Here is a 27534-nt window from a genome sequence, read left to right on the forward strand (position 1 = left end):
ACCGACCGCAGTGCCGGTGTGAAGCGCTCCCAGACGTCTCGGAAGAAGTGCTCGGGCGCCGGGGCCGAGCGGACGGGATGTCGCCGTGAGCTGCAGCAGCGGCTCCCGGTGCCCGGGCCCTGCGGGGGGGGGGAGGGGAGGGGGGGGACGTGTCGGTGTCGGTGCCCCACACAGACGCAGTGGCCTCGCGGTCGGTTCCTGGCGCGGGATCCGGTGCGGCTTCGTGTTGTTCACGTGAGTTTGTTTCCCGCGCGTGTGAGTGTCGGTGTATGGAGCCGCCGCTCCCGGGCGGCCCGGGCCCGGCCCCGGCACAGGGGGACCGGGAGGTGTTGGCGTGTGTGGGAGCAGAGGATCGGGAAGGAGTGCGGCGCTGTCTGGAGGGAATGGGAGAGAGAGAGGTAACCACTACAACAACAACAACAACAACAACGAGGTCCATTTATAGAGCGCCTTTCACGTCGGGAGGACGTCCCAAAGCGCTGTACAGTTGGGTCAGGACCCGAGCAGTGGGGGGGAATGGTCAGAGGGAGGGGGCGAGGAGGGGAGGGGAGGGAGGGAGGGGGTGAGGGGAGGGATGGAGTGAGGAGGGGGTGAGGAGGGAGGGAGTGTGGAGGGGGTGAGGGGAGGGGGGTGAGGAGGGAGGGGAGGGAGGGAGGGGGTGAGGGGAGGGATGGAGTGAGGAGGGGGTGAGGGGAGGGGGTGAGGAGGGGGTGAGGAGGGAGGGGAGGGAGGGAGTGAGGAGAGGGCAGAGAGTCGAGAGCGGAGCTGAAGGCTGAAGAGAAAGGCCTTGAGACCGGCCCTGAAGGAGGAAAGGGAGGAAGCGGCGAAGGCACTGGGGATGGAGTTCCAGAGCCTCGGGGCTGAGAGGCTGAAGGCCACCGATGGTCGGGCGGTTGGGGCGGGGGATGGGGGCCGACCGGAGCCGGAGGGACGGAGGGTACGGGCAGGTAAGTGGGGGGATAGTAGGTCAGAGAGGGAGGAGGGAGCGAGGACAGAGCCCTGAGGGACACCGCACGAGACAGTGCGGGGGGGGGGGGGGAGGAAAAGCCATTCGTGGAAACAAAAGTGAAGACGGTGGGAGAGGTACGACCTAAACCACTCAAGGACAGGGCCTTGAAGGTTGAGAGGTGGGAGGACAAGCGGTGGAGGAGGATAGAGTGGTCGACCGTATCGAATGCTGCCGATAGGACGAGGAGGCAGAGGGAGCCCTGGTCCCAGAGGGTCGGGATGTCATTGGTGACCTTGACCAGGGCAGTTTCTGTCCAGCAGCACCGGCGGGACGCGGCGCGCGGGGCTGTCGGTGTCCGTGTAACGGCCGCTTGCTCTCTCACTGCAGCTCGCGGCCCTGATCACACGCCAGGCCTTGAGAGGGAGCAACACCGGGACCGTGGTCAGAGCCATCCTCAGAGGTCAGTGCTTGAGGCGCGTTGCTCGTTCCGGGCACTGTTACGGAGGGCATATTCGTGAGAGGTTTGGGGGTCCCGACAAACCCCCGTCTCTCGTTCGTTCGTTCGGTCACGGTCTCTTTCCCGTAGCTTCCCCGGGCGGGCGGGAGGACGGCACGTGTCAGCGGCTGCTCGTGTACCGGCACTGTGTGCAGCTGCTGGAGTCGGGGGACCTGCAGGCGGAGGTGGCGGCTGATGTTACTGGGACGCTGATGCTGGAGGTGAGGTCCGCGCGGTGCCCCCACGTCCCCGACACACAAACAGCAGCGACACGTTTAGGCGCTGCCCCTCATGTAGAGGAGGATAGCGCCCCAGAGCCCTTGGCAGTGGCAGAGCACCACCCCGAGCCCGGGGGGTGGGGTAGGGGCGGGGGAGCGGGGTGGGTGGGGGGAGCGGGTGGTGGGGGGGTTGCAGGGTGGGGGGTAGGTGGATTAGACGTTAGTTGCTTGTTACATGGTGGGAGATACCGGACAAGCGGTTGGGTCAGTGCCGGGCGCTGCAGCCCTGGCCTCACGGCAGATGACCATACGGTGTAACGTGAGGAGCTGACGGATAACCAGAGGTTGATGTGGGTCCTTTTGGTCACAGGCACACCGGCTGCCGGGAGGCACTCTCGCTGAGCTGGCAGGCTGTTACGTGGATGCGATCAAAGGGGGCGGCATTGCCAATGGCAAATCCCTGGAGCTTTTCCCCACCATCCTGACTGCCCTGGCATCCGCACAGAGCCTGGCGTACGGCAAAGGTAATGTTACTCTGATTGCCTTTGCTTTGCAAACACATTGACTGCTGAAGACACCGGGCCGGTCAGACAGGTCTCATGGTCCCCGTTTGCCTCACTAGGGCAGCTGAGCGGCGAGGAATACAAGAAGCAGCTGATCAACACACTTTGCTCCAGCAGGTGAGGTGGCACTGGATGTCAGTCTGTACCAGTTCTATATTTTCAATCACTTTGGTTTCGCTTTTCTGTGCATTGTTTTTCTTTTTGGCGTTTAGCAAAACAAATGTTACAGAGATGTCTTCTGTTTATATTCCAGATGGGAACCAAAGTGCGTGATTCACCTGGCGTCAATGTTCAGGTAAGGGCGTGTGACTGGAGCTGATGGAGTGAGCAGGAAAGTGCTCAAGTCTTGGTTCCCATTGTCTGGCTCGTACCACGGCTGTAAGTTACTGTGTGCAGTCACTTCTTCCTGTCCCAGGCCACTGCTTGAGTTCACTGGCTGCTCTGTTTTCGCCAGGGATGTACCAGTGAGTGTGGAGGAACTGCAGTTTGTTGTGGAGAAAGTGCTGAGGATGTTCTCCAGACTGGAGCTGCAAGAGCTACCTCCTCTGGTCTACCAGCTACTGCTCCTCTCGGCCAAGGTAAGCACAGACAGACGTGTGAGCACTTACCGAGAATCAGTGTGAAAATTAATTTGATATAACTAATTCAGGTAATCAGTGTTCAGATCTAAAGGCCATCTTGGGGAGCAATTGGCTGGAATTTCAGCTGTGAACTATTTGGATCAATTTGCTGTATCCCCTCCGCCTTGCCCTTCCTTCCCCATCTTCAGATCGTTCCTGACGACCTTTCTCTTCGACTGTGCCTACCGTCACCTCATCCTGACTTGGTGTCATGCTCTGACACTGTCAAGTGCTCTGGGACGCTTCGGAAACTTGGCTGCTGTCAGGGCTGTGTGACTGTCCCGGTGCAGTGATTGTGTCTGTGTATCACTCTCCCACAGGGCTGTAAGAAGCTGATTTTGGAAGGAATTATAATTTTCTTCAACAAGCAAGATCAGCTGCAGAGAGAAGAGCAGATGGACACTGAGTGAGTTATACCCCACATTGAATTCTTCCCTCCCCCCACCCCAAGACAATGCTCAGCTGGTAGCACTCACTTCTGGGTCAGAGACTTTAGCCCCCAGTCTAGCCTGACACTTGCATTATTGGGGGAGACTGGATTGCAGAGATGCTGTCCATCAGGTTAGATGTTAGCCTGCTTGTCCCACCTGCTTGTTCAGGTGCATGTTAAATATCCTGCGAGGCCCCTGTGCACAGGCGCTGCTTACTTCATGAGCGCAGTGTGACACGTTTCCTTGTGTGTATTGTAGGTCTACAGAGCTGGAAGTTGCCACAGTGCCACAGGAGCAGCTGCGACATGTGGAGGGAACAGTTATTCTCCACATTGTGTTTGCTATCAAACTAGACCATGACCTGGGCCGTGAACTCATCAAATGTCTGAAGGTGAGACTGTCTGAGCCACGCTTCTGTTTGCCGTTGGCAACTTTATCATTCAATCATAGGAAGACTTTTGTAGGTTTTTGTTTAAATTATGTGTGTAATTCTGTTATCTGTGCAGTCAATGGTTAGAACCACAGTTGTGTAAAGTTACTAATATCTGCTTTGTCCTTTTGTTATTGTAGACGGTGCTGTTTGTCATGATCGCAGTATGTTAGCGTACATAACTAGTCTGGTTTAAGAATGATCACTTCAATTGCCTTGTGTTTGTGTTGGGTTTAGGCTGGTCAGCAAGGAGATAGCAGCCGGCTTCTCTGCTCCTTCAACATGGCGCTGATCCTCTCTGTGACTCGCATACACCGGTTTGAGGATCAGGTTAGTCCTTTGTGGCAGCTGTGACCTGCTGCTCATCAACAAGTTACACACTAAAGTTACACTTACCAGCAAAGCCCCAGGAGAATGGATCTCACACTGTTGACAGAATACTGGTGCATTTGAGAATGGATTTGCCTACAAAATACACAGTCAATTCATTTTACGGTATAATCTGTGAAGCGCTTTGAGTCATCTTGAAGACGGGATAAGGTGCTGTATCAAATGCAGGGATTATTACAATTATTGTTGGATCTTGTTTAACATTTAGTTGTTTTAGACAACATAGTCTGTTCAGTACTAATGTTGAACAGTGCAGTGTGAAATGTGTCAGTGACAATTCCTAACATGTTTGTGTTGTTTCTCTCCAGGTGTTTGACTTACTAAAAGCAACCATCATAAAGAGCCTGAAGGACAGCCAGTTTCAGCAGAATTCCCGTTTCCTGCAGGATCTGATGCCGACACCGAGCAGTGTGTCAGACATGATACTGGAGACGGTAGCAAACAGGTCAGGGCTTTGCTTCTGCAGTGCGTCACTTTCCTAACAAAGTGCGGACGTTTTTAAACTTCATAAAGGTTTAAGCTTTGTCTCACAGTTCCATTACGCATTACTAGAGGCTAGTCTCGATCACTTTTAAAGAGTGTTAATTTTTCAGTTCTGACAGAATTGCTGTTTATTGAGTTCTGTGCCTTGTGCCATGCCAGACACAGGAAGCACAGACATGTCAGAGACGAGGAGATAGGCTGTTTAGGAGGTGTCTCAGTGCTAGTCTGTCCTCAGTTACATATTCTTCTAGACTGTTTGTGCGCTGTTGTGCGCAATTCGCTGCCACGTTTCGTCCACAAAACATACAGTCAATTCCCTTTACAGTATATTCTGCGAAGCGCTTTGAGACATCTCGAAGATGTGATAAAGCGCTGTATCAAATGCAAGGATATTATATCCACTGGTGCTGGTAGATAATTAGCTCCTTGTCAACTTTGATCGCTGTTGTTGGAGTTTTGATTGAGAAGCTGCTCTTAGTGTTTCCCTTTTTGCTGTTTCTAGTGTGTTTGGTTGGGACCACGTCACTCAGGCGCTGGTTCAGATGGGATTCATATTAATGGACTCTTTTGGGCCGAAGGCGGGTCCATTTGGGAAAGCTGCCGAGACCAGTACAAATGGTATAAGATCCCCGTCTCAGCAAGCGTGCCGCCTGGGAGCTGCAATCCTTCTGCAAACGTTCAAGGTTAGGGTTTGCTGTAGCCCAGAACAGCCTAGCCTGTACCCTGCGCTGACCCTGCCCACCTTGCCCACACACCCGCATCTTTCCCCGTCACCCAACACACAGCCCTGCCACTCCTGAGTTGGGCTCCAATGCAGATAAGCAAGTGTGTGGTTAGCTGCTGTCTGAGGTCCAGCCTGAAATGGTGTGTTTTAATTTAGGTGCATGAACCAATCCGCAGCGAAATTCTAGAGCAGGTTCTGAACCGAGTGGTTACTAGGAGCACCTTACCCATCAACCACTATCTAGGTAAGTAACCGGGTAACATAGACACTAACCAGGTAACACACCATTAACCAGACAAGTAACTGGGTAACATTGCTACTAACCACGCAAGTAACTGGGTATCATAGCCATTAATCAGGCAAGTAACATGGTTAGTAATCCGCAGTCAGTCCTTGTTTACCGGTTGCTTTGTTTGCGTCCTGCCAGATCTGCTGTCGGACATTGTGGTCTCAGCCCCTCTCATTCTGTTGGACTCTTCCTCCAAGGTCATCGAGGCCTTTGACCACCTGTCCTACCTGCCCCTCAGCACGGTGCAGGGGCTGCTGAAGGCCATACGGGTAAAAGCTCTCCTCGTGTCTGTTGTTATACAGTGTGATTGTTACACTCATCACGACCCTCAGTACCAGAGCCGCATAATATACCTGAGACCTTACATTTCTCTCCCCCCCCACCCCCCCCAAAATGCCGTAACTGTTCCCTGGAGTAAAGACAGCAGCTCCCCCTTCCCAAACATTTACTCCACCCGCATCTCCTGAACCCTACCTTGTGCGAATACCTCAGTTAGTTGTAAGTGGTTGTGGAAACTCTGAACTATCTCCCTCAATCCCTCTGCCTTGCCCCCTCTCCCTCCCCACTTTCAAATCCGGCATAAAAAGTCCTTCCTTTTTGGTTGTGCTTAATATCACCTCCCCACTCCCTCTACCCCTTAGCTCGGGGTCAGACTCCGCCACTGTCAAGCTCTCTGGGACCCTACCCTGCATGAAGGGCGCTATACCAATGCAAGTTGTTGTTTTGTTGTAAACGGGTGTTGTATCTGAATGACTGTTCTCCTTCCTGAAGCCGCTGCTGAAGGTCAGCATGTCCATGAAAGATTCCTTGATCCTGGTTCTACGCAAAGCCATGTTCTCCAGGTAAATACAAGTGGCTTCAGCTGCCCAGCACATCCCCCTTCCCAGACAGTCACTCATTGTCATAGCAATAGGCTGTGTGGCCCAGCAAGTCTACACATGAGCCGTTTATTCTGACTCCACTCGCCCCCGCCTGTTAGTCCACACCCTTTAATATTCTTCCTCTTCAAGCATCTATCTAATAGAATTGATGGAGTCTATCTGAACAACAGAGAATGTCACATTCTCATCAGCACTCTGTAAACAAGGATTTTATAGCATCATCTTTAATGCACTTTGTAGTTATCCCTGTGGAGATATGTGAAACTCACTGCAGGGTCTACGCTCTATCAACCTCTCTCTCTCTCTCTCTCTCTAGTCACTTGGACTCTCGGAAGTCTGCTGTCGCTGGTTTTCTGCTGTTACTGAAGAACTTTAAGGTGTTGGGAAGTCTGGCCTCCAGCCAGTGCACCCAGTCTGTCACAGCCAGTCAGGTAACCTGCTGTCTCTCACTTACACACTGTTGTTTGTGTTCCTTTGGCTGTTTAGTGTTGCTCCTATGTGCAGTGCTAGGTGGGTGAACAAAGCTGAGAACCTTGTGCTGTCTCTCTGCTCAGGTGCAGGTAGATGTTCACACACGTTACAATGCGTCTGCGAACGAGGCTCTGTGCCTGGAGATCCTGGGTAGTCTCCGGCGGTGTCTCAGCCAGCAAGCCGACGTCAGACTCATGCTATACCAGGTAAACGTCCCCCTACACAGCGATGTCCTGTGGATTACAATTACCAGATGCACAGTGCACTGGGCTCTCCAGTGCTGACCTGCTGAGCAAGACCTGTTGTGCTGGGGTCAGGTTGATGTACTTTTTTGCCCTTTTGCTGAATTGTCTTGTATTTTCTAGGGTCTGTTTGACGTTCTGCGGCGGAACTCTCAGCTGGCAAACACCATCTTACACACCCTGCTGTCACAGGTACCCTGGTTAGCAATCCTTGCCAGCGTCTGGTCTTCACGTTCCCTCTCATTTCAGTCATCCCCTCCCGCCCTCCCCCCCCCATGCTGGTGTAGACACTAACCTGACTTCTCTTTGTTGCAGATGAAGCAGTATTACGAGCCGGGAGAGGACCTGCTGCCGCCGCTCAAGCTGGAGGCCTGTATCACAGCCCAGGGTGATCACATCCACCTGCAGGAGCCTCTGGTAACTCCAGCTCACACACTGACTTGGTCTGATCAGAGGGAGCCAGGCAGGTCAGGATGTCCAGTCTGTCATTGTGCTCAGGGGAGGGCAAGTGGAATTCTGAGCTTTCCTTGTGGTAGGAGTTTGTCAGTGTCACCTGTACAGTGGAAGGGATGCCGAGCTTAAAACTGGTCAGAGTTTGTATCATGTTTGAGTCGACTTGTTGCAGTGACTCCTTGACATAAAGGATACAGTGCCGATATGACCAAAGCACTTTGTTGGTAATTACCGTCGAGTGTGGTCTGTTTGGTTGACGAACACAGCAGTCAATTGGTGCACTGCAACGCCCCACAAATACCCAGGAGATGGATGGACGATTAATCCGGAAAATTATTTGCCAGGACCGACAAGGAGAACTAAGTCCCTTTTCCAACTGTGTCACATGATCTTTGGGACTCTATCCCGCTTGAGGGTGCCATAAATGCAAATTATTGTTGTTGGTCTTTCATGTGGACCTCAATATCAGGCAGACGGACATCTCATCAGAAAGATTAAACCTGGTGTATTCCTTCCTTTGTCACAGGCGCAGCTTCTGAGCTGTGTACAGAGCTGTCTGGCCTGGTGTCGGCAGACGCTCCCTCACACCAACGCCCACCACGACGATGAGGATGCTGATGATGATGATGCGGACAGCAGCTTTCAGAACGAGCTGGAGGAGCAGCTGGACTCCATCACCCTGCGCATGGTGAAGAGCGAGTTGGAGGACTTTGAGTTGGTAACTGCCCACAGCTTAGCGCTTCTCACTTGGTCTGGTTCTCCTGTCACTGAGCTTTGGAGAGTGACTGAGGAGATTAACATCGAGATCATGATAATGCTCTAATTTCAGTGTCTCAAGTGTAGTGATTGTGCATTTGCAGGCGAACGCAGCACCTATTTTGCGCACAGCAAAGTCTGACAACAGCCATGAGATGAAGGAGCAGTTTATCTGGAGGATTGTTGGCTTTTGTGCAATTGGCTGCCACGTTTTGCCCACAAAATATACAGTTAATTTGCTTTACAGTAAATTCTGTGAAGTGCTTTGCGACGTCTCGAAGACGTGATAAGACTCTGTATCAAATGAAAGGATTATTATTATTATCTAATGGTTATGTTTGTAAAAGGAGCTCTCTAATGAACTGCTAAACCTGTCTAGACTCCAGAGCTCAAAACTCCAAACAGACTTAGTGCTGTGTGACCATTTGTCTTAAAGCTTAAGATTATGCAGAATTGTGAAAAATTCTTAATTTGAGTGTTAATTTGGCCCTTGTCACTGAGCAGCCTCCCAGCGCTGTCCTAATGAAGGGCGTTCTGTAACTGCAAGTTGTTTGTTTTTAGTTTAAGAGCAGCAGAATTCCCAGGTGGAATTTCGGGCCTTGGCTAAGGATCCTATTCGGGCCGTGGCTTTACCAGCTCCCGTTGATCCAAGTCTTTTCCTGTGTTTTTAGGACAAATCAGCAGACTTTTCTTCAGGGACCAACGTAGGTGTTAAAAACCACCTTTATGCTGTGCTGGTGCTGGGAGTGTTGGAGGTCCTAATGGAGTATAATTTCACCATCGGCGATTACAGGTACAGTGTCTCTCGCTGGGGCCTTCACTGTGATAAACTCTCATCCTTTCTTCTGCTGTTTATTTGATGTTGGCTATTGTGTTCTGATTACAGTGTAAACCGCTTCCAGGATGTTCTCAGCCTTTTCCACCGTCACCACAAGCTGTGGGAGTTATTGAAGGAGAAATCTGGCAAAGGCAAACCTGCCTCGAGCTGGAAATCCCCCCGGAGCCTGCTCACGTTCCACTTCCTCTCCCACTTACTGACCAACCTCTTCAGGTACCCGCTGGCACCCGCTCTCCTAATGTTACCTGTCTGCCTGCGAAATCTCTCTACACCACACTGTTCCCACCCTCTGGAACTCGAACCCGTGCCTCCTTCAAAGCCCGTCTCAAAACCTTTCTCTTTGACCGTGCCTTGGCCACCCTCACCCCCCTAACCTCCACCCCTTCTTCCCTCAGAGATAACACTCAGAGCCACGAGGAAAGCCTGTCTGTACTGCGCTCCAGCAATGAATTCCAGCGTTACGTGGTCAGCATGGCTCTGCAGAAAGTGCAGCAGGTGGAGGAGAGTGGGCAGGCGGACGGACCTGACGGACAATCACCTGAGAAAGTTTTTAAATATCTCTGTGACATGACCCGGTGAGCACTCGCCCGTTCCTGCCAACGTTAGCGGGTTTCTTTACACAAATTAATATTAACCCTGTAACTGCGAAGAGCGACACTGAGACTCCGATGCTTTCTGTTGTTGTTGTCAGAGTCCTGCTCTGGAGATACACCTCAATCCCCTCCGCGGTGGAAGAATCCGTAAAGAAAGAGAAAGGGAAGACGATCTCGCTGCTGTGTTTGGAGGGGTTACTGCGCATATTTAACACTGTGCAGAGCAGATACCAGGACAAGATGGAGCAATTCCTCAGCGCAATTGGTTAGTGAGCTCGGAGAATCCCCCTCACCGCGGGCGTATACACTGGTTGTACAGGATTATAGCCTCTTGATCAACAACAACAAAATTACATTTGTATAGCGCCTTTCACGTTGGGATGTCCCAAGGCATTGGGATGTTCCTTCCCAACATCTGGGCAATCAGACGGGTGATTGTTCAGATGTTGGGGATGAAGTGTGCTAATGTAACAGTAACGAGTATGTGTTTACAGACGTGAGTGAGGAGGGAGAGGAGCAGGAGAATGTCAACATCACCGACAAAACCGCCTTCCACATCCGGCAGTTCCAGGTGGGTTCTGAGCCGCACACTCAGCATCGCCTGAAGTGTGTGCGTGTGGTTCCGGCTCCCAGGGCAGGCTAGGCTGGCATCGCAGGGCACTGCATCGCAGGGCACTGCTGGGGCAGCTCTGCATTGCCACTGCGCCATCATTGTGAGATGTTAAACCACAGTCTCATCTGCCGGTGCTTCAGAGGATCTTAAAAGCCCTGTGACCTCATTGGCAAAGAATATCTGTGTCAGGCCGATCAGCCCCAGATTGGATCAATGCTTCATGTCACGGCTGTTTGTAGATCTGGCTGAATGCACGATAGCTGCCGTGGTTGCCCACAATTAGTTACTACACTAGAACAAAATCTCGAAAACACTTAGACATTTTGTCAATAAATAAAATATAATAATAATCCTTGCATTTGATGCAGCGTGCTATCACATCTTCGAGCCGTCTCAAAGCGCTTCACAGAATATGCAACAACAAAATTACATTTGTGTAGAGCCTTTCACGTCGGGAGAACGTCCCAATATATTGTAAAGTATAGTGACTATGTTTTGTGGGTGAAACGCGGCAGCCAATTGTGCACAGCAGCGTCCCACAAACAGTCGTGTATTGAGTAACCAAATTATTATTTTTAAGGATCATTATGTGCATGACTGAGATTGGCTGAACTCCATGTCAGTCCTGGTGGTCGTTATGGTGTGACCTCCTCGTTCTCTGTTCACATTCTTTTTCTCTTTCTCTGCCTCCCTCTCTCACACACGCACACACAGAGGTCACTGGCCACCCAGCTGAGTGGCAGTGAGGAAGAGTTTAACAGTAAGGAAGCACAGCTGTTAGTGAATATCTTGTCCACACTCTCGCGACTATTGGATCGCGCATCTCAACAGGTATGTACCCCTGATTTCGAGCGTTACTGTGATTGTCAGGCCAGCGAGGAGACGAGCATCGTATTGTGTCTACCCACAGCTGGGGGCAGCTCCCTCCTCCCGGCCCTACTGGGGTCTTCAGGCACCTACCTGCCGACCAACAGCATAGGAGACACTGTCTGTTCCCACATGAAGGCAGCTTCCTAAACCGCGGGAATCTATCCGGGGAAGCCCCTCACTGCACACTGTTGGTTTAGGGTGTGAGTGAGGCTGTCACTGTATAACCTGGCTGTTTCTCTGTTGACAGTTTGCACAGATGTTAACATGGACGGAGAAGATCTGTAAGGAGAGCAGTCTGGGTAAGAGAAACTGCAGCTGAGAGAGCTGGGGGAGTGGGGGGGGCGGGGATGGCGAGGATTGGAGGTGGGGGCTGATCGTGGAGACTGGGAGGGTGGGTGGCTGGGTGGGTGGAGTGGGGGCTGGCACAGGGGAGTAATGGGATGCTTTATTGGCAGAGGATGTGCAGTTCTGCCGAGGTTTGATGAACCTGCTGTTCAGCCTGCACACGTTGCACAGGAGCCCGGTGGGGCTGCTGCGGGAGCTGTCTCAGGATATCCACAGCCACCTGGGGGACATTGACCAGGTAATGGACTCTCAGTGTAAATGGTTAGGGCGAGAGCCAGCCATACAGCCCAGCCTTACAAACACTACACCTGCTCTGTTCTGCCCCCCCTAACACACACACACCACACATACATGCCATGCCACCCCCCCCCCGTCGCCCCCCCACCTACACACACACACCTGCTGCATATGCTTTGTTCCGCCCTCCAAACACACAGACCATGCACACATGCCATACACCCCCCACCTACACAAAAACACATGTGGAAACCTGACAAGTTTATAACCCCTGACCCACCCCCACTGGTGTGCAGTGCACAGCTTGGTAACCATATCTCTCTTCTATTCAGGAAGTGGAAATAGAGAAACACTCCCATTTTGCCATTGTGAGTCTCAAGACAGCAGCTCCGACTGTGATGGTAAGTGTCAGATTCAGTCGCTGAGCTCCTGGTGTCATTCGCTGAGCTCCTGGTGTTAGTGTCACTGATACTTTTCTCTGCTGCAGCTCCTGGTTTTGTCACAAGTGGCTAAGGTTCTGGAGGAGGTTGAGTGGCTGATTATCAAACTGAAGGGTCAGCTGGAAGCAGACAGAGGAATGACAGGTGGGAAGAGAGGGTAAGGAGGGAGTGGGGAAAGGGAGGGGTGAGGAGTGGGGGAAGGGAGGGATGGAGGTTAGTGATGACCATGTCTCACCCTGTTTGATCGGCTTGTTGTCTGCCAGAGGAGGGCTCTCCGTGCTCAAGTGCCCAGGAGGCTGTGGAGAAAGCCGCCATTCTGCAGCTGGCTACAGTGTTGACGGCGTTTCATGAGCTGATGCAGACGGCCATCCCGGCCGGCTCCTGTGTGGACGTTCTCCTGAAGGAACTGGCTAAGATGTACAACATCCTGACGGCTCTCGTAAAATATGTGAGTGTGAACCCCTGCCTTGCTCAGCTCTGCTCAGCCCTCCCCTGCTCAGCCCTGCCCGGCCCAGCCCTCCCCTGTACAGCTCAGTCCACACAGGGGATGGGGGGGTGGGGGTGCAGTGGCCTGACCTCAGGGTAATCCACATCCAGCAGCTCAGCTCCTGAATTGGGAATGAACTCAGTTCACTTCTGGAAGGGTTTCGCGTGAGTTTTCAGAGGGAAGAGGTTTGTGAATCTTCACAATCAACTACAGTGTGTGCCCTGACAGCCCCACCATACAGTGTATTGTCCCGTCCCCCCCGTGTGTCCCGTCCCCACACCCCGGAAGAGGCATCGTTGTAACATATATTCTTTGTGTGTGTGTATATATATATATATTATATATAAAAGCTTTCGTTTTTTTCCTTCTCTCCCTTTCCCCCTCACCCCCAGTATATCCAAGGTTACACCGGACACACAGCTCATCTCTCTCCCAGGTTTGAGAAGCTGGTGAGTACATGGCATTGTTTCTACAAACAACAACACTTACATTTATTCAGCACCTTTGACGTGGGAGGGAGGACACATTCACAATCACACCCAGCGATGGGGGAGCTCGGAGACGTTTCCTGTGGACAACCTCAGAGAGGTGAGCAGCAGAGCTGATGCAGAAGAAGGGAGGGAGGCAGCAGCCATCAGGGTATGAGAGTGTGCAACAGTGTTTAGGTTCTACAGTGACTCGCATTCAGCCCCCGCCCACCCGTAGCTCTGCCTGTCCCGAGCTTTGCACGTTTCTCACCATTCACTGGGCAGAAAGTAAGTGTCTGATTGCTGTTCCCTCAGGTAAAGCTCTCTGGGTCCCACCTGACCCCACACTGCTACGCCTTTATAACCTACGTCCAGGTAAGTCATGTTCCTGCCAGTATCCCTCCAGGGATCAACCACTGATCAACCACTCAGACAATATTTACGCAGTATTTCTGTAGCATCCTTTGTGCAAGAATTGATTTTGTTAGTTTGATAGCACCTATTACATCACTGAGTCTCAAAGAGCTTTACAGGTAATTCTTGTGAATTCCAGTGATTGTATATTTTGTAGGCAAACGTGGCAGCCAATCTGATCAGAGCAACGTCCCACAAACTGCCATGATGTGAATCGTTGGCCAGGCGACTGAGAGAAACGGCTCCATTTGGTGTCACAGGATCTTTAATATCCACCTGAACAGTGTCTGACTGGCTCCCTGAGAGGGATTGGGATGTAAAATATGGGCCCGATTCTGGGGGGAGGGGGCTCGAGAGCCAATCAAGGGAGGGGCACTTTCCCAATTCCCCATGTAGCTGGGACACCGCTGCCTGAACAGGAGGTTGGAACCTCAGGTTAATGTCACAGCTGAAGACCTGCACCTCTGTCTGCAGTGAGCAGCGTGCAAGTTGTCAACAACAAAATACAACAAAATTACATTTATAGAGTGCCTTTCACATCAGGAAGACGTCCCAGGCCAGAGTGTGAGCTCAGCTCCCTGAGGTGAGAGGTAAACCTACAAATGCAGTTGCCTGAGCCTGGCGTCTGATGTGGTTTATTTCGAGTTGACGTTATAACTGCAAACACTGGGAACTGGGGGGTTGGGGGGGGGAAAAAGGAGGTTCCTCTGACTCTGTTTTTCTCGACAGAATATCCAGAGTGAAATGGGGAGTTTGGGAGCAACTGTGGACAAGAAAAAGGACAAGAAGGAGACAGGAGCCGTTATTGCAGCTGCCACGGTGCGTGTCTCACTCAGGTGGAGCCTCAATGGGACTACAACAGTATCCACTTCCTGGCTGCCGTGGTGCTGCCCAGTGTGAGAGTGTGTCTCAGTGATGCTTCACCTTAAAACGTTTTGATTTTCTTCAGACATTTAAACCCTTATTTGAGTGAATGCCAGAGCTGGGTCTTGCTGTGTGTGTGTGATTGTGAGCTGGTTGTCTGTCTCTGTGAGGGATTGTGCATCTTCGAGCCTAAGTAAGTTAATGTTATGGATTGAACTCAGTGTGTTAACAACGCGCTTGTTTCGGTTCTCAGGCTAAGGTGTTGCGTGAGACCAAGCCGATCCCCAATCTGATCTTCGCTGTCGAACAGTATGAGAAGTTCCTCATTCACCTCTCCAAGAAATCCAAGGTAATGTGGTACTGTCTGCACAGAGAGACCGCACAGCAACCAGCACTCACCAGCTGTGAGTGAACTGTCAGACAATCTGCCCTCTCTCCTCGGCTCTTCCCTCCCTGTGTGAAGTGCTTTCATCAGGATAGGAATCCTGGCCAGTGTAGCCACCTCTATATGTCTGTGTGTGAGACACGTTGAATCGTTTACACAGTTCAATCACCAATACCAGTCTTCCCAGTGCCTCCAGCTAACAGTACGTCCCGTTGAAGTGGAGGTACAGATCAGCCATGATCTAATAGAATGGCAGAACAGGCTCGAGGGGCTGAATGGCCTATTCCTATGTTCCTACATCCTGTGCAGGTGAATCTGATGCAGTACATGAAGCTCAGTACATCCCGGGATTTCCGCATTAATGCGGCCACGCTGGATGCTGCACTGCAGGACCAGGAAACCCAGGACCAGGAAGAACCAAGTGATCAGGTAAAGATCTGTGTAATTCACAGCCTGAGGCAGGTGACATACTCTAATTGCCCACTTCACATCATTCAGCTCCATTCTTTCACTCCCTCTCCCCCTGGGTTCACAAGCAGAGAATGTACAGAGATCGTGTCACTGAGCACCACAGCTACACAGGGTGTACTGCACATCTCCTGTAAAGTGGATGGAACAGGTATGTTACACTGCAAGCCCCTGGTTCTGAGGGAATCACAGCAGCAGCGGGGTAGAGGAAACAGAGTCTTCAAATGAACCAAATTGATTTAAACAAAACTAGAAGTTTATTCAACAAGCATTAATATCTTATTAATACTGTCCTCTTTCAATGGATATCATGCAGCTGGAGAACCGAGAAAACCAAGAGCCAAAAAAGAAGAGGAAGAGGAGGTGAAACGAGCAGTACCAGACTTTGCTCTGTCCCAGCAAAGGAGCAGCAGAGATGCGCAGACAATCTCTCCCCCTACCCCGTGCCAGCGAACCCCAACCCCACAGACCTCCAACCCCCTGCCAGACACTCCCAACACTGAAAATGTTCCCTCCTCCGGGGCTCCAGACACTCTCACTCACGTTTCCCACTTTGTCTTCATTTCTTTTTGCTGAGAGAACCACCAGTTTGTTCAATGGTTTGATAAATATCAAGTGCTTCTCCTGAAACAGAAAATATAGATTGTATAATATGTCCCAGATTGAAAAATGCACCACGTCTGTTAAAGTGCTAAAACTTGAGTTGCGTGTTGACATTTACCAGAATAAATTGAATTCTTGAATTGGAATCTACTTGAGTCCGTGTCTGTATCAGTATTCTCCCTCCCCCACTCCCCCACTCCCCAGTGGCTGTACCTGGTGGGATGCCATAGTGTCTCTGCAGCCCAGTGGTGTTGGAGGGAGTCTCACAATCCATCGTCACGTCCTTCCTCAGACACACGTCGATATCCACAGCACTGAAGAAGGCCACAGACTGGGGCAGGTCACTCATTCCCAGCTTGTAGGCAAACATGCAGCTAAAACAAGCACAGGCTGATTGTACATCGCTCTCTCGTTACTGTTGTCATCGGTCTAAATCTCACTCATTCGCTCCCACCATATGTGAAAATATTCCACTTTTGCCAAGTAAGTAACCAATCCCATCTGATAACAACTGTGATAGAGGATTCACATTCTGCTCCCTCTTTGCGTAGAGATTTTTCTAACTTCCCTTTAAATTTTTTATGACTTTCTTACCTTTTCTATGTTGCTGACTTGCTGATCAGCGGAAATAATCCTCGAGCTCCCTCTCCCAGGGCACTGAGGCCAAGTGCAGTAATATTACAACAACAATAAAAGATATCAACCTTTATAGGTCTCACCGTGTCAGCAGGTTAGTAATCTGCAGGGCCAGAGCAGCTCGATAGCGGTCCTCGCTGGTCACCAAGTATCGCACCTCATCGTGAATACTGATACAGAACCGGCCGTCAATGCCAAACTCCTCAAACAGCCACTTCATCGAAACCAACATCAGGTGCAGGTAATCCACGGCCGAGCTCTGCACCACCCAGTTCACTCGGCTCGTCATAAACTATGAGGAGAGAGTGACAGATTAGGCATGTAGCTGCTGTGCTGCGTCACTGCCGCTCCAGTGCATCCACTCCTGCAACTGCTGCACCCAATGGATCACATATTGCACTTCTGATAAGATTGGAAGATCTATAGATACAATATTATTTAAAAAACTGGGCCATTCAATCCACAACTTGGTGGGACGCTGCCGTGCGCAATTGACTGCCACATTTTGCCCCAAAAATATACAGTGAATTTGCTTTACAGTATATTCTGTGAAGCGATTTGAGACCTTTCAAAGACATAATAAGGCACTGCATCAAATGGAAAAATTGCTATTTTAATTGTCACATGCGTGAACCCGGAGAAGGTGTGATCAGGAGCTTTGTCTGACTGTCGTGTTCTTGTCCATCAGATTCTTTGTAACTTACCTGAAATAAGAGTGGGAACAGGACTCAAACATACCTCATTTCCCACCACCGCAGGCTCCAGTGCCCTGCTGACAGAGCAGCCCAGCACGGGGGTGTGTGGGGAGAGAGAGGTGGCAATGCTCTCCAGCTTGTTGAACATCTCGGACTCGGTGCCCCCAGACCAGAGCCGCTGCTTCACCACATCCCATTGGACACCTCTGGACCTGCACAGGGAAAGGCTGGAAATCACACAAAGCTTCGGATGGAAATGAACAGGACATGGACTAACTGACTGAGGGACTGTCACACTGGATACGTACAATTTTAGCACGTTAGGGTATTTTGGAAAGCGTAGACTGACATCTCCAGTACTGAATGCAGCCTTGGTGTCACCGGGAACCTATCGCACTGCAACAACAATTAGCATTTATACAGTGCGCTTCACGCCGGATAGCGTCTTGGAGCGCTGCAAGTGATCAGAGAAGCAGCAACCACACCAGGGTTGTTCACATCCTAGTTTTACTTTCAGGGTGATGACTTCTTGGTCAGCTTCAGGTCAGTGGGAGGAGGGCAGTCACCAACTGATAATGATAATGCTGCATTTGACATAGTGCGGTTACACTGCACAGAGTGGAATTAGATGTGACCTGAGAACTCTCAGCTGCTTTAGATGTTGCAGTTCCTACCAGTGACCACAGGAGGGCAGCGCAATGCAGAATTATAATAATAATCCCTCTGTTTGATTACAGCACTTCACCACTTTGTGGAGACGTCTCAAAGCGCTTCACAGAATATACTGTAAAGTGAATTGACTGCGGACATTTTGTGGGTGATACAAGCCGGGGGGAGGGGGCGGGGGAAAGAGGAGCCCCTGCGAGTAGATATCCCATTATTTTACACACTTCCCACAAACACAACAATGATACTGAGCGCCGTGTAAATTCAGCAATGAAACGGGACCTTTTTGCTCCTTCCCTGCGGATCCTCCGAACGTCCTGTGCCGAGACGGTGCCGTCCTCCGCCCTGTCCACCTGGATACCCAGCTCCTGTACCAGCCATTCCCCATCGTCAGACAGCAGGTACCTGGGACACACAACATTTTGATACAGGAAATGCACCAAGCGAGCCAGCCCGGAGACAGGTCAGTGCCGGTGTTTATACTCCACAAGTCTCACGCCTCTCCTGTGCGCACTCACACTCACCTGCGCACTCCCTTGGTGGCACTGTACAAGCGCTGTGCTTTCTCCTCGGCTTGCTGGGGTGTGAGGCGGTGGTTGAACTGTGTGAGAAGCCTCTGTGCGAAGGCCTGGCCGGCACCGTAGATGCGAGCGTAGTTGAAGACCTTGGCGTGTTCCCGGCTGATGCCCACGGTCGCTGCGGTCACACTGTGCAGGTCCGTGTTCCGACTCCTTTTCCCCTGGAGCGTCATCCAGCCGAAGGCGGTGCAGCCTATCACAGCGGACAAAGTGGTGTCAGCCATACTCCCACCTAATCACTAATCTCTAAGCGTTCCCGTACAATCCCAAACAATCCCGGCCCCGCTCTTACCGTGTATGCCTGTGCTCTGAGCGTCCCCCAGTATAGCCGCAATCCACAGCTCCTGTGAGTCCACATCTGCTCCAACCAGATGGTACCCGGGCGGCACCTGCACCATCGCCTTCAGCTCACTGCCCACACGATCTGCCTGCGGGGAGGTCAGCCCGGCTCAGCCACGGCAACGTCCGTGTGCGTATGTGTGCGTGTGTCCCAGTGTACCCGTGTGTGTGCCCGTGTGTGTGCCCCAGTGTGTGTGCCTGTGTGTATACCAAATCCACCCCGCGTGCCTGCACATACCCGAGCATTGCTGGCTGTGAGCCAGGTGGGCTCCACTGCCCGGCGTGTCACGGTGCCGGCGGTGATGACCAGGGGAATGATGGCCCCGATGCTGTTCTCATCATCAAACTCAGGGTGTCTGCAACAGAGAGTGATACCTCACCTACAGCAGTAACACACCAGCCCCAGGCTCCACCTCTAGCCCAGCCACTGGCACATCTCAGGCCACATTCTCAGCCACCCCCTGCCCACCCCCCCACCCCCACACACACTCCGTACCTGGCCACAAGTCGGGGCAGTTCGGTTTTCCTCAGCATCACCACCATTTGGGAGCTGTGAAGAAGGCAGCAGATGACAGGGTTAAAATTCTCTCCTACATCCCCAGAGCGGCAGCCCCCAGGGGGAGGTGGGGGGGGGGGGTCAGGAGATGGGGAGGGGAGCGGGGGAAAATGAGGGGCTGTATCACCTGACCCGCTTCTGGGCATTCCTCCAGAAGGAGACCATCTTGTTGATCTCCAGCGCTCTGGTGGCGTTTGCTGCGTCGGCCTGCAACGTCCCATCCTCCATCTTAGAAAGGAAATCCTTGGCAAAAGGGCTCCCGACATTATGGTGATTTCCGTCCTGAGCAGAAAACAGAACAGTTTCTCTCAGCTTCTCCCATAACCATCCTTCTTGGGGGAGATGGGCAGAGTCGTGTTGGCTCAAAGGTCACATGCTTGGCAGCAGAATGTCTAATTCGAACCCGCTCTCTCTGTGACTGTCTCTCGTCCGGTTCCTGAGCCAGGCAGGTCCGCAGTATTCCAGGGCACTGCTGATGATAGCACAGCCCAGCTTGGCTCATTGGCAGGACCTGGAAGGGCATTCCAGTCACTGGGACAGGGAACCCTTCCACTCAGCTGCTGTTAATGGGTACAGTGGTCTGAGCTGGACATGCAGTGGGAGAGCTTGCCAGACAGCGCTCTCAATAGCAAGATATGTAGTTTGGCTAGTTAGACTCCAGCAGCTGCCCCAACACACACTCTGGAGTCCCCAAGGCTTGGTTCTCGCCAACCTGCACCTCATACTCTCCAGAACTAGTTTGCAGCAAGGGTCCCTCCAGGGCGAGTGCACATCTATTCCAGACAAGAAAATTCCCATGTGTAAGTAAGTGTTTTTTACGTATGTGGAACACTCAGTCTGGTTTGGATATTCTCACGCAGTTACAGGATTGCAAACGTTAAGAAACCTGATGACCCAAAAAGTCATGTTCTCCCCCATTCATCTGTTCCCCCCACTCTACCCGGGGACACAGCAACACTGGGTGCGGGGGGCATGGTACACTGCGCTGTACCTTATGTGGAAGCCTGAAAAACCAGCATCCCGGGATATTGACCTCATTGTACGGTCCGTTGCCGTGGTGATGGGAAGGGTGAGTGTCCTCGACAGACGTTTCCATCTCGTCTTCTTCATCCTGAAACACATGAATTCACATCACTCGTCCCCAATGCCCCACTTGCCCTCCTGGTCTCTAAATCAATGAAGCTGAAGCCTCACCTGTTCTGGTTGTTGCCTCTGGTCTCTGGCCACAAGTCCATCGATTTCCTCCATCTCCAAGTGACTGACCTCCTCCACCTGCAGCGACACAAACAGCTCAGCTCAATGCTCAGCCCCACCCGGCCCTGTGTCTGAGGCCAGGCTGTGACTGGCTGGACCCATGTGCCCACACACCCTCTGTGAGCACTTCTCACCATTTGCCACAAGTTGCTGTCTGTCAGCAGGATGTCCTGGCTATGAATCCGCTCTGGCACTTGCTGCTCCAGCTCCTGGCTTTTCCTCTGACAATGTTCCCGGTAAAGCCGCTTGATAGTCCTGACAGACAAACAGAGAATGCACCTGGTCAGTACTGTTCCCAAGTGAGTTTTCTGTCTGGCCCAGTGATTGGATGCCCTGTGTATGTCAATGTGAGGTGTGTGGAATCACCAGTAACAGTAACCAGAGCATTGCACTCTACTATTAGTGTATCTGGTCAGTGTGGGGTGGGGTGTGGGGGTGGGCACCGGTCTGTTTGGGGGCGGGTGTAAGGAGGGATGTGGTGAGCTAGCACCCATGTGGGCAGTATGGCTGGTCGAGGCTGGGTGTGTGGGGCAGAGTTGTGTGTGTGGCAGGCGAGGGGTGGGGGGCTGGTGGGGGTGGGGGTCAGGCGGGTGGTGTGGTTGAAGGGGTAACATGCCGAGCTGGTACCTATGTGGGCAGCAGGCCTGGTCAGGGCTGCTGGAGGTGGTTCCCAGGTTGTCCTGTCTCCCCGGCACGAGGTAACCCCAGCCATGGCTGTCAGAGTAGTGCAGTGGGAAGCCGTCCCAGGCCAAACGCATCAGTTTGGGAGTGAGCCGCATCTGCAGGGTGATCAGGCTGGGCCCCGGTGTCCAGGCCACATCCTGCAGGCGAGGACACAGCTTCCTATACCAGCTGTGAGAGAGCGGAGAAGAGCAGAGCATCACTGGACAGCCGGGACCGTAGGGACCGAGCGACACCGAACTGTAATTATACAACAGGAAAACTGGAGGGAAACAAACTAAACTTCAAATTTCTTGAACTGAAGCTTTCAAATGTTTACATTTCACAATAATCCACAGGATTATTTGATCATAACAAATTTACAGCAAGGACATCCCACAAGAATAATAATCCTTGCTTTTGAGCCAGCGCCTTATCATGTCTTCGAGACATCAAAGCGCTTCACAGGATATACTGTAAAGTGAATTGACTGTATATCTTGTGGGCTAAACATGGCAGTCAATTTTGCAAGGCAGCGTCCCACACGAGTCGTCGACTGAATGACCAATATATTATGTTATTTTTATAAACATTTTTTGGAGGTATTATTACCCCCGGAAAATCAATCTGCCAATTGACTAACAACTGGGTTGCTACATACCGCTAGTTAAACAGAGGCGTGTGGAGTAATGAAACTTGCCTAACGTTTCGCCCTGTGAAACATTCAGAGACAAATTCACTTCCTGACCGCCACCCTGGAACTGTCCTCAGGATTCCTGGCAAAGTAAAGCTCTGTTCAGTGACCACTCACCCTGGGTGGCCGGGAAGGTGCTGCCTTCTCTTTGGGAGCAGACGGACTGTCTCGCTCAAGCCCTCCAGGCAAACGGTGCTCGGCGGGGGTTGGGTCTCCGCGTCCTCCGAGGGGGGGCCTGGGTCTCTGTCAGGGTCGGCTGATCAGACAGGAAACAACGTGCATTTCTGAAGTGTGCTGAATTGAAACTGTAATTACAGTTCCGTGAGTGTATTTACAGGCAACTATTGGGCACACAGCAAGGTTTCACATATAGCCACAAGTTGACTGACCAATTTATTCCATCCTTCGGATAGGATGTTAAACCGAGCTCCCCGTGTGCCTGTTCAGGTGGTCGTTACAGATCCTGTGGCCCTGTTGGAAAAGAGAAGTGAGTTTCTCTCTCTCTCCCTGTGTCTTGGCCAACAATCCCCCCAAATAAAATTGGGCACTCTTGACTTGGCTGTTTGTGGCTGCTGTGTTTTACCTACAAAATACAGTCAATCTACTTCACAGTAAATCCTGAGAAGTGTTTGAGACATCTTAGTAACATAAGGCCCTATATCAAATGCAAGGATTATAATTATTATTATTATTACATATCTGGGGATTGTTGGTCAGAATAAATCAGGAGAAACTCACTGCTCTTTTCCAATGGTGCCACAGGATCTTCAATGTTCCCCTGAACAGGCACAGACGGGAGGTTGGTTTTAACATCTCACCTGAAGGGCGTTGTTTCCGACAATGTAATCACCACACCCCACAGACCCTGCCCATGTCTGGGAGCTTAGCCTCAGCAGTGACTGTGAGACTCCAGAGAGCAAGACACAGGGAGGCACACTGACCTGTGTGCTGCTGGCTCAGACGGCTCTCCTCACCAACACCCTGTGCAGCTTTCTTCTTCTTCCTCACGCTCTTCTTCTGTCGGAACTCCTGCACATCCCACTCCAGGTCCCACAGCCACGCGTCCTCCTTGTACCTGAGCAATGACAGGGAGCTCACTGTCACACCATCTAATACACCCAGCAGCACAAAGGGTACAGGCTTGCCTCCACTTCATTACCCCTTCCCAGGCATCCCCTCTCCCCAGGTACCGTGACCTCTTTACCCCTCCCCATGCAGTGCTCCATGCCCCCCATTACCTCTCCCACACACAGTGCCCACCTCCGTTACCTCTCCCCATGCAGCAGCTGGCAGGCCTCGTCAGCGAGGTTCATCAGCGATTTCTTCATCTCTCGCTGCAGTTCCTCATACGTGCCCTGTGCCTCATCCTGGTAACGCTCCCAGTTGTGGTTGACAGGCAGGTAGCACTGGCCCATCTCCAGCATACCAGCCAGGGTCACAGGGTGTGGGCACCTGGGGAAGGAGCAGGCACAGACAGCGTTACACCAGGAGCCCACCCCAGCCCAGTCCACCCCACCCTCGCCCGCTAACCCACTGACCTCCAGCTCCCATGCTAGCCTGTGCTCATCTACTGATCTCTGATGAGGCCACAATTGGTCCCCTTGAGTTGGGGAGCAGTCAGCCGGGGCTCCTGCTCCCGATTTCTATTCAGTGTCAGTCCTGCTGGAAGGAACAAGTGCGGACGCTGGCTGAGGACAGGAACATGTCTGCCAAGTGCCAGGCGGGGCAGGTAGGGGGAAGAGGGTTATTTGCACCTGTTGGCAGTGAAGGCTGGCGTGGGCTGATGAGGAAGTGAAGCCTCACCTTTCCATGAAGAGCGGCAGTTGCTCACTGAACACCTGATGTGTTGCCTGTACGTCCAGCGCACAGTACTGCATCAGCTCCTGTACCAAACAACACAGGTCAGTGACAAGCAGATCACACGCAACAGGTTATTCACATAGTGATCACACATCAATTACATGGAGACCATAAGCCACATGTGTCAGTAACACACTCTCTCTCTCTCAATGTTACCTGGAAGTTCTGCCTGACATCTTTCATGTTTCCTTTGACAAAAACCTCTCGGGCCTCCTTCTCCAGGGGTTTGCCCCCCACGTACAGAGCATGGACGTCCGCCAGGTTATTGATGCTGCTGACACTCACCCAGTCCCAGGCATTAACCTGCAACACACAGCCAGCAACAGAGAGCGAGACAGGCATCAGTCATCGTGTACAGCATCGTCAGAGAATCACAGTATCTTGCAGTTACATCTTGTGGACGTCTGGAAGGGCTTCAAAGATTATCGGGATCGGCAAGCTGCTGTGCACATACGAGGATGAAGTTGGAGAGTGCTGATCTCATGCCTACCCCTGGCTTCTTGGCCTGGCTGTTGGTGCGCTGAACGTGCTGTTTGACTTGCTGCAGCCCCCTCCTCTTGCCTTGCTTACTGGCCATCCACAGGCTGCGCTGGAAACCCGTCAACCCTGCGATCGCCATGTGCAGGCTCAGCGTGTCCAGGAAGCGCAGTCTCGTACCCTGCAAGAGTGACCGTGGCTTAATTTGTGCCACCGCGGCTCAGGGCAGGCAGAGAACAGCCGTCTCTGTATCCTGAGCAGCGGGGAGCAACGGGGAGAGACACAGAGAAAGACTGGGAGAAAGAGAACAAAGACAGTGACAGAGACAGTGAGAGTGAAATAGACATAGTGGAAGACAGAGAGAGTGAAAGAGAGAGACAGAGACATAGATGATAGAGACACAGAGAGTAAGAGATAGAGAGACACACAGACAGACAGAGTGAAAGACAGCGAGAGAAACAGAGACACAGTGACAGTCCTCCGTTGCTGGTAGTTCAGCTCACCTTAATCAGATATTGTTCCTTGATGCGTGCTCGGTCAAAACTGACATTGTGACCGACGACCAGCCTCTCTGGCCACTCGCCCTTCGCCAGGCGGCTGCAGTTTGCAGACGTTTCCAGTGGGATGAGGTCAGCCAGGGTCAACTGCTTGGACCACGTGTAACGCTGCTCGATCAAGCGCTTGCTGCACCAGGAGTACCTGCAGAGATGCCAGTGTTTACACCCGAGGGGGGGTGGTGAGGGGCGGGGGTGCAGAGAGTGGAGTTTACATGATGGAAACCATTCTTCATGGGACCATGGAAACAATTCCATTAGCAACACGGCACCCAACAATCTCTCGCACATTACTATAGTATATATAAGTGTACAAAGGAAGTCCTGGCCAACAATCACCCAAATGAAATTGGTCAGTCACTCCATGTGGGACACTGCTGTGCGCAACTGGCTGCCGCGTTTTGCCCACAAAATGTATATATTACAGTATACTTCTGTGAAGCGCTTTTGAGATGTCTCAACGACGTGATAAGGTGCTATATCAAATGTAAGAATTAGAATTATTATTATCTCAATGCACTTTACAGAACGATATTAATTAGAGATGACATGCACCTGCGTTTGCCTACACTAAAACACCATTACACGTTACTGTAAATCCTATGAAGCACTTTGATACGTGCTCCTGATGTGAAAGGCGCTATATGAAATGTAAGAATTATATTATTATGAAGTGACTGCTATTTGCTCTCTCTTCTCACCAGCCAGTTGGAGAGGCAGCCACAGCGAGGGTTGGGCAGTGCCCTTCAGATACGCACACCTCCACGTCAAACACCAGGGCTCTGTCGTCGGGGAACTCCACGCTCTTCGCTTCCCCATTCGGCCCATACTGTGTCCAGCCCAGTGCCCAGCTCCACTTGGCCGGCATGTCTGGCAGCTGGGATTCGAGGAGATGGTTGGCTGCCTCCAGGTAGTTCAGGCTTTGCTTCTGGGCCAGGATCCGGAAGTGCTCCTCGATGTTGTCGCCGTACATCTTGGGCAGCTGGAACTCCACCTGGGGCCGCACCGAGATGTCCTTGTCCCACAGTCTGTGGTGTTTGAGGTGCTCAATGCTCTGCTGCACGGCCTCCTCTGTGGCCTGTGGCTTGGAGCTGCCAAAGATCTGCTCGTGCAACACCTGGGACAACATCTGGATGTTCAGGGGGTTCACACGCGCTCGGCTTTTCCTGGACTCGGCACATTCCGGCGGCGAGGAGCTCACTGTGGAGAAGGGGCCCTGGCTCAGCGCGGTGATAGACTCCCGCAAGTGCGGCAGCGTCACTCCCGGGCGTCTGTGCTTCAATAACGCACGCTTCATCCTCGTCATCCAACCATCTGTAGAGGGGCAGCGGCGGTCAGTGTTAATGGGAGGAGGGGTACCTGTGTCGGGGGGGGGGGGGGGGAGGTGGATAGCGCCGCATGTTTTGGGGTCAGTCACGTGTCTGACACAAGTGGAAACCGTGCTTCAGAATATCAAAGCAAACTGAGATTTCCACACGTCCCACCCCCACACACGTGGAAATCCCACAGAGAGAGAGATTCCTGTGAGGGGCTGTGTGGTGGGGGGTGTGGGGGGGTCTTTGGGGGCTGAGCTGTGGGGGGGGTGGGCCTGGGCTGTGGGGGGGGGCGTGTGGGGGGGGCGGTGTGGGGGGGCTGTGTGGGGGGGGGGGCTGTGGGGGGGGGGCTGTGTGGGGGCTGTGGGGGGGCTGTGGGGGCTGAGCTGTGGGGGGGGCTGTGGGGGGGGCTGTGGGGGGGGGCTGTGGGGGGGCTGTGTGGGGGGGCTGTGGGGGGGGGCTGTGGGGGGGGCTGTGGGGGGGGCTGTGTGGGGGGGGGCTGTGGGGGGGCTGTGGGGGGGCTGTGGGGGGGCTGTGGGGGGGGCTGTGGGGGGGCTGTGTGGGGGGGGCTGTGGGGGGGCTGTGGGGGGGGCTGTGGGGGGCTGTGGGGGGGGGCTGTGGGGGGCTGTGGGGGGCTGTGGGGGGGTGTGGGGGGGCTGTGTGGGGGCTGTGGGGGGGGGGCTGTGGGGGGCTGTGTGGGGGGCTGTGGGGGCTGTGGGGGGGCTGTGGGGGGCTGTGGTGGGGGGGCTGTGGGGGGCTGTGTGGGGGGGGCTGTGGGGGGGGCTATGGGGGGCTGTGGGGGGGGCTGTGGGGGCTGTGTGGGGGGGGGCTGTGGGGGGGCTGTGGGGGGGGGGCTGTGTGGGGGGGGCTGTGTGGGGGGCTGTGGGGGGGGGGTGGGGGGCTGTGGGGGCTGTGGGGGGGCTGTGTGTGGGGGGGCTGTGGGGGCTGTGGGGGGGGCTGTGTGGGGGGGCTGTGTGGGGGGGGGGGGCTGTGTGGGGGTGTGGGGGGGCTGTGGGGGGTCTCGGCCTCACCTCCCGCGCTGCTGTCCCGCGGCTTCACCGCGAACCTGAAATTGGGAAATAAGTAATAAACTGTTCGGCTTTTCCCCCTTTTTAATGGCCGCTGTGGGTCAGGAGGGGGCGGGGCCTGGGCGGGGGGCGGGGCCTGGGGTGGCGGGGGGGGCGGGGTGGGGGGGCGGGGCGGGGGGGGGCCGGGGTGGGGGTGGGCGGGGC

At 53.0% G+C, this 27534-nt stretch overlaps 2 protein-coding genes across 2 annotated transcripts; one reads left to right on the forward strand and one right to left on the reverse strand.

The window, feature by feature from the left end:
• Positions 1-130: 130 nt before the first annotated feature.
• On the forward strand, positions 131-16166 carry fanci (FA complementation group I). The gene is made up of 37 exons (XM_042342937.1): positions 131-398; positions 1337-1409; positions 1536-1666; positions 2034-2187; positions 2286-2343; positions 2480-2521; positions 2681-2804; positions 3167-3252; positions 3536-3668; positions 3945-4037; positions 4406-4542; positions 5083-5263; positions 5461-5548; positions 5732-5862; positions 6365-6435; positions 6791-6905; positions 7029-7151; positions 7311-7379; positions 7503-7604; positions 8167-8358; positions 9068-9189; positions 9283-9447; positions 9630-9809; positions 9926-10092; positions 10322-10398; positions 11155-11271; positions 11558-11609; positions 11766-11893; positions 12225-12293; positions 12380-12476; positions 12596-12780; positions 13212-13268; positions 13602-13661; positions 14430-14519; positions 14818-14913; positions 15259-15378; positions 15734-16166. Exons 1-37 carry the CDS (start codon positions 270-272, stop codon positions 15782-15784), a joined length of 4065 nt encoding a protein of 1354 aa, XP_042198871.1. The 5' UTR covers positions 131-269; the 3' UTR covers positions 15785-16166.
• Positions 15652-27422, reverse strand: polg (polymerase (DNA directed), gamma). Its single transcript, XM_042342939.1, has 23 exons — positions 27334-27422; positions 25691-26303; positions 24939-25134; positions 24449-24616; positions 24115-24261; positions 23902-23981; positions 23368-23550; positions 23040-23173; positions 22216-22354; positions 21372-21596; positions 20879-20999; positions 20685-20762; positions 20482-20601; positions 19618-19772; positions 19431-19484; positions 19173-19290; positions 18888-19023; positions 18542-18788; positions 18300-18422; positions 17395-17563; positions 16740-16948; positions 16234-16394; positions 15652-16041 (listed from the first exon to the last, which is right to left on the reverse strand). Exons 2-23 carry the CDS (start codon positions 26293-26295, stop codon positions 15977-15979), a joined length of 3633 nt encoding a protein of 1210 aa, XP_042198873.1. The 5' UTR covers positions 26296-26303; positions 27334-27422; the 3' UTR covers positions 15652-15976.
• Between the last annotated feature and the right edge of the window lie 112 nt (positions 27423-27534).

Source organism: Callorhinchus milii, unplaced genomic scaffold, assembly GCF_018977255.1.
Source record: "Callorhinchus milii isolate IMCB2004 unplaced genomic scaffold, IMCB_Cmil_1.0 Scaffold22, whole genome shotgun sequence".
Lineage (NCBI taxonomy): Eukaryota > Metazoa > Chordata > Chondrichthyes > Chimaeriformes > Callorhinchidae > Callorhinchus > Callorhinchus milii.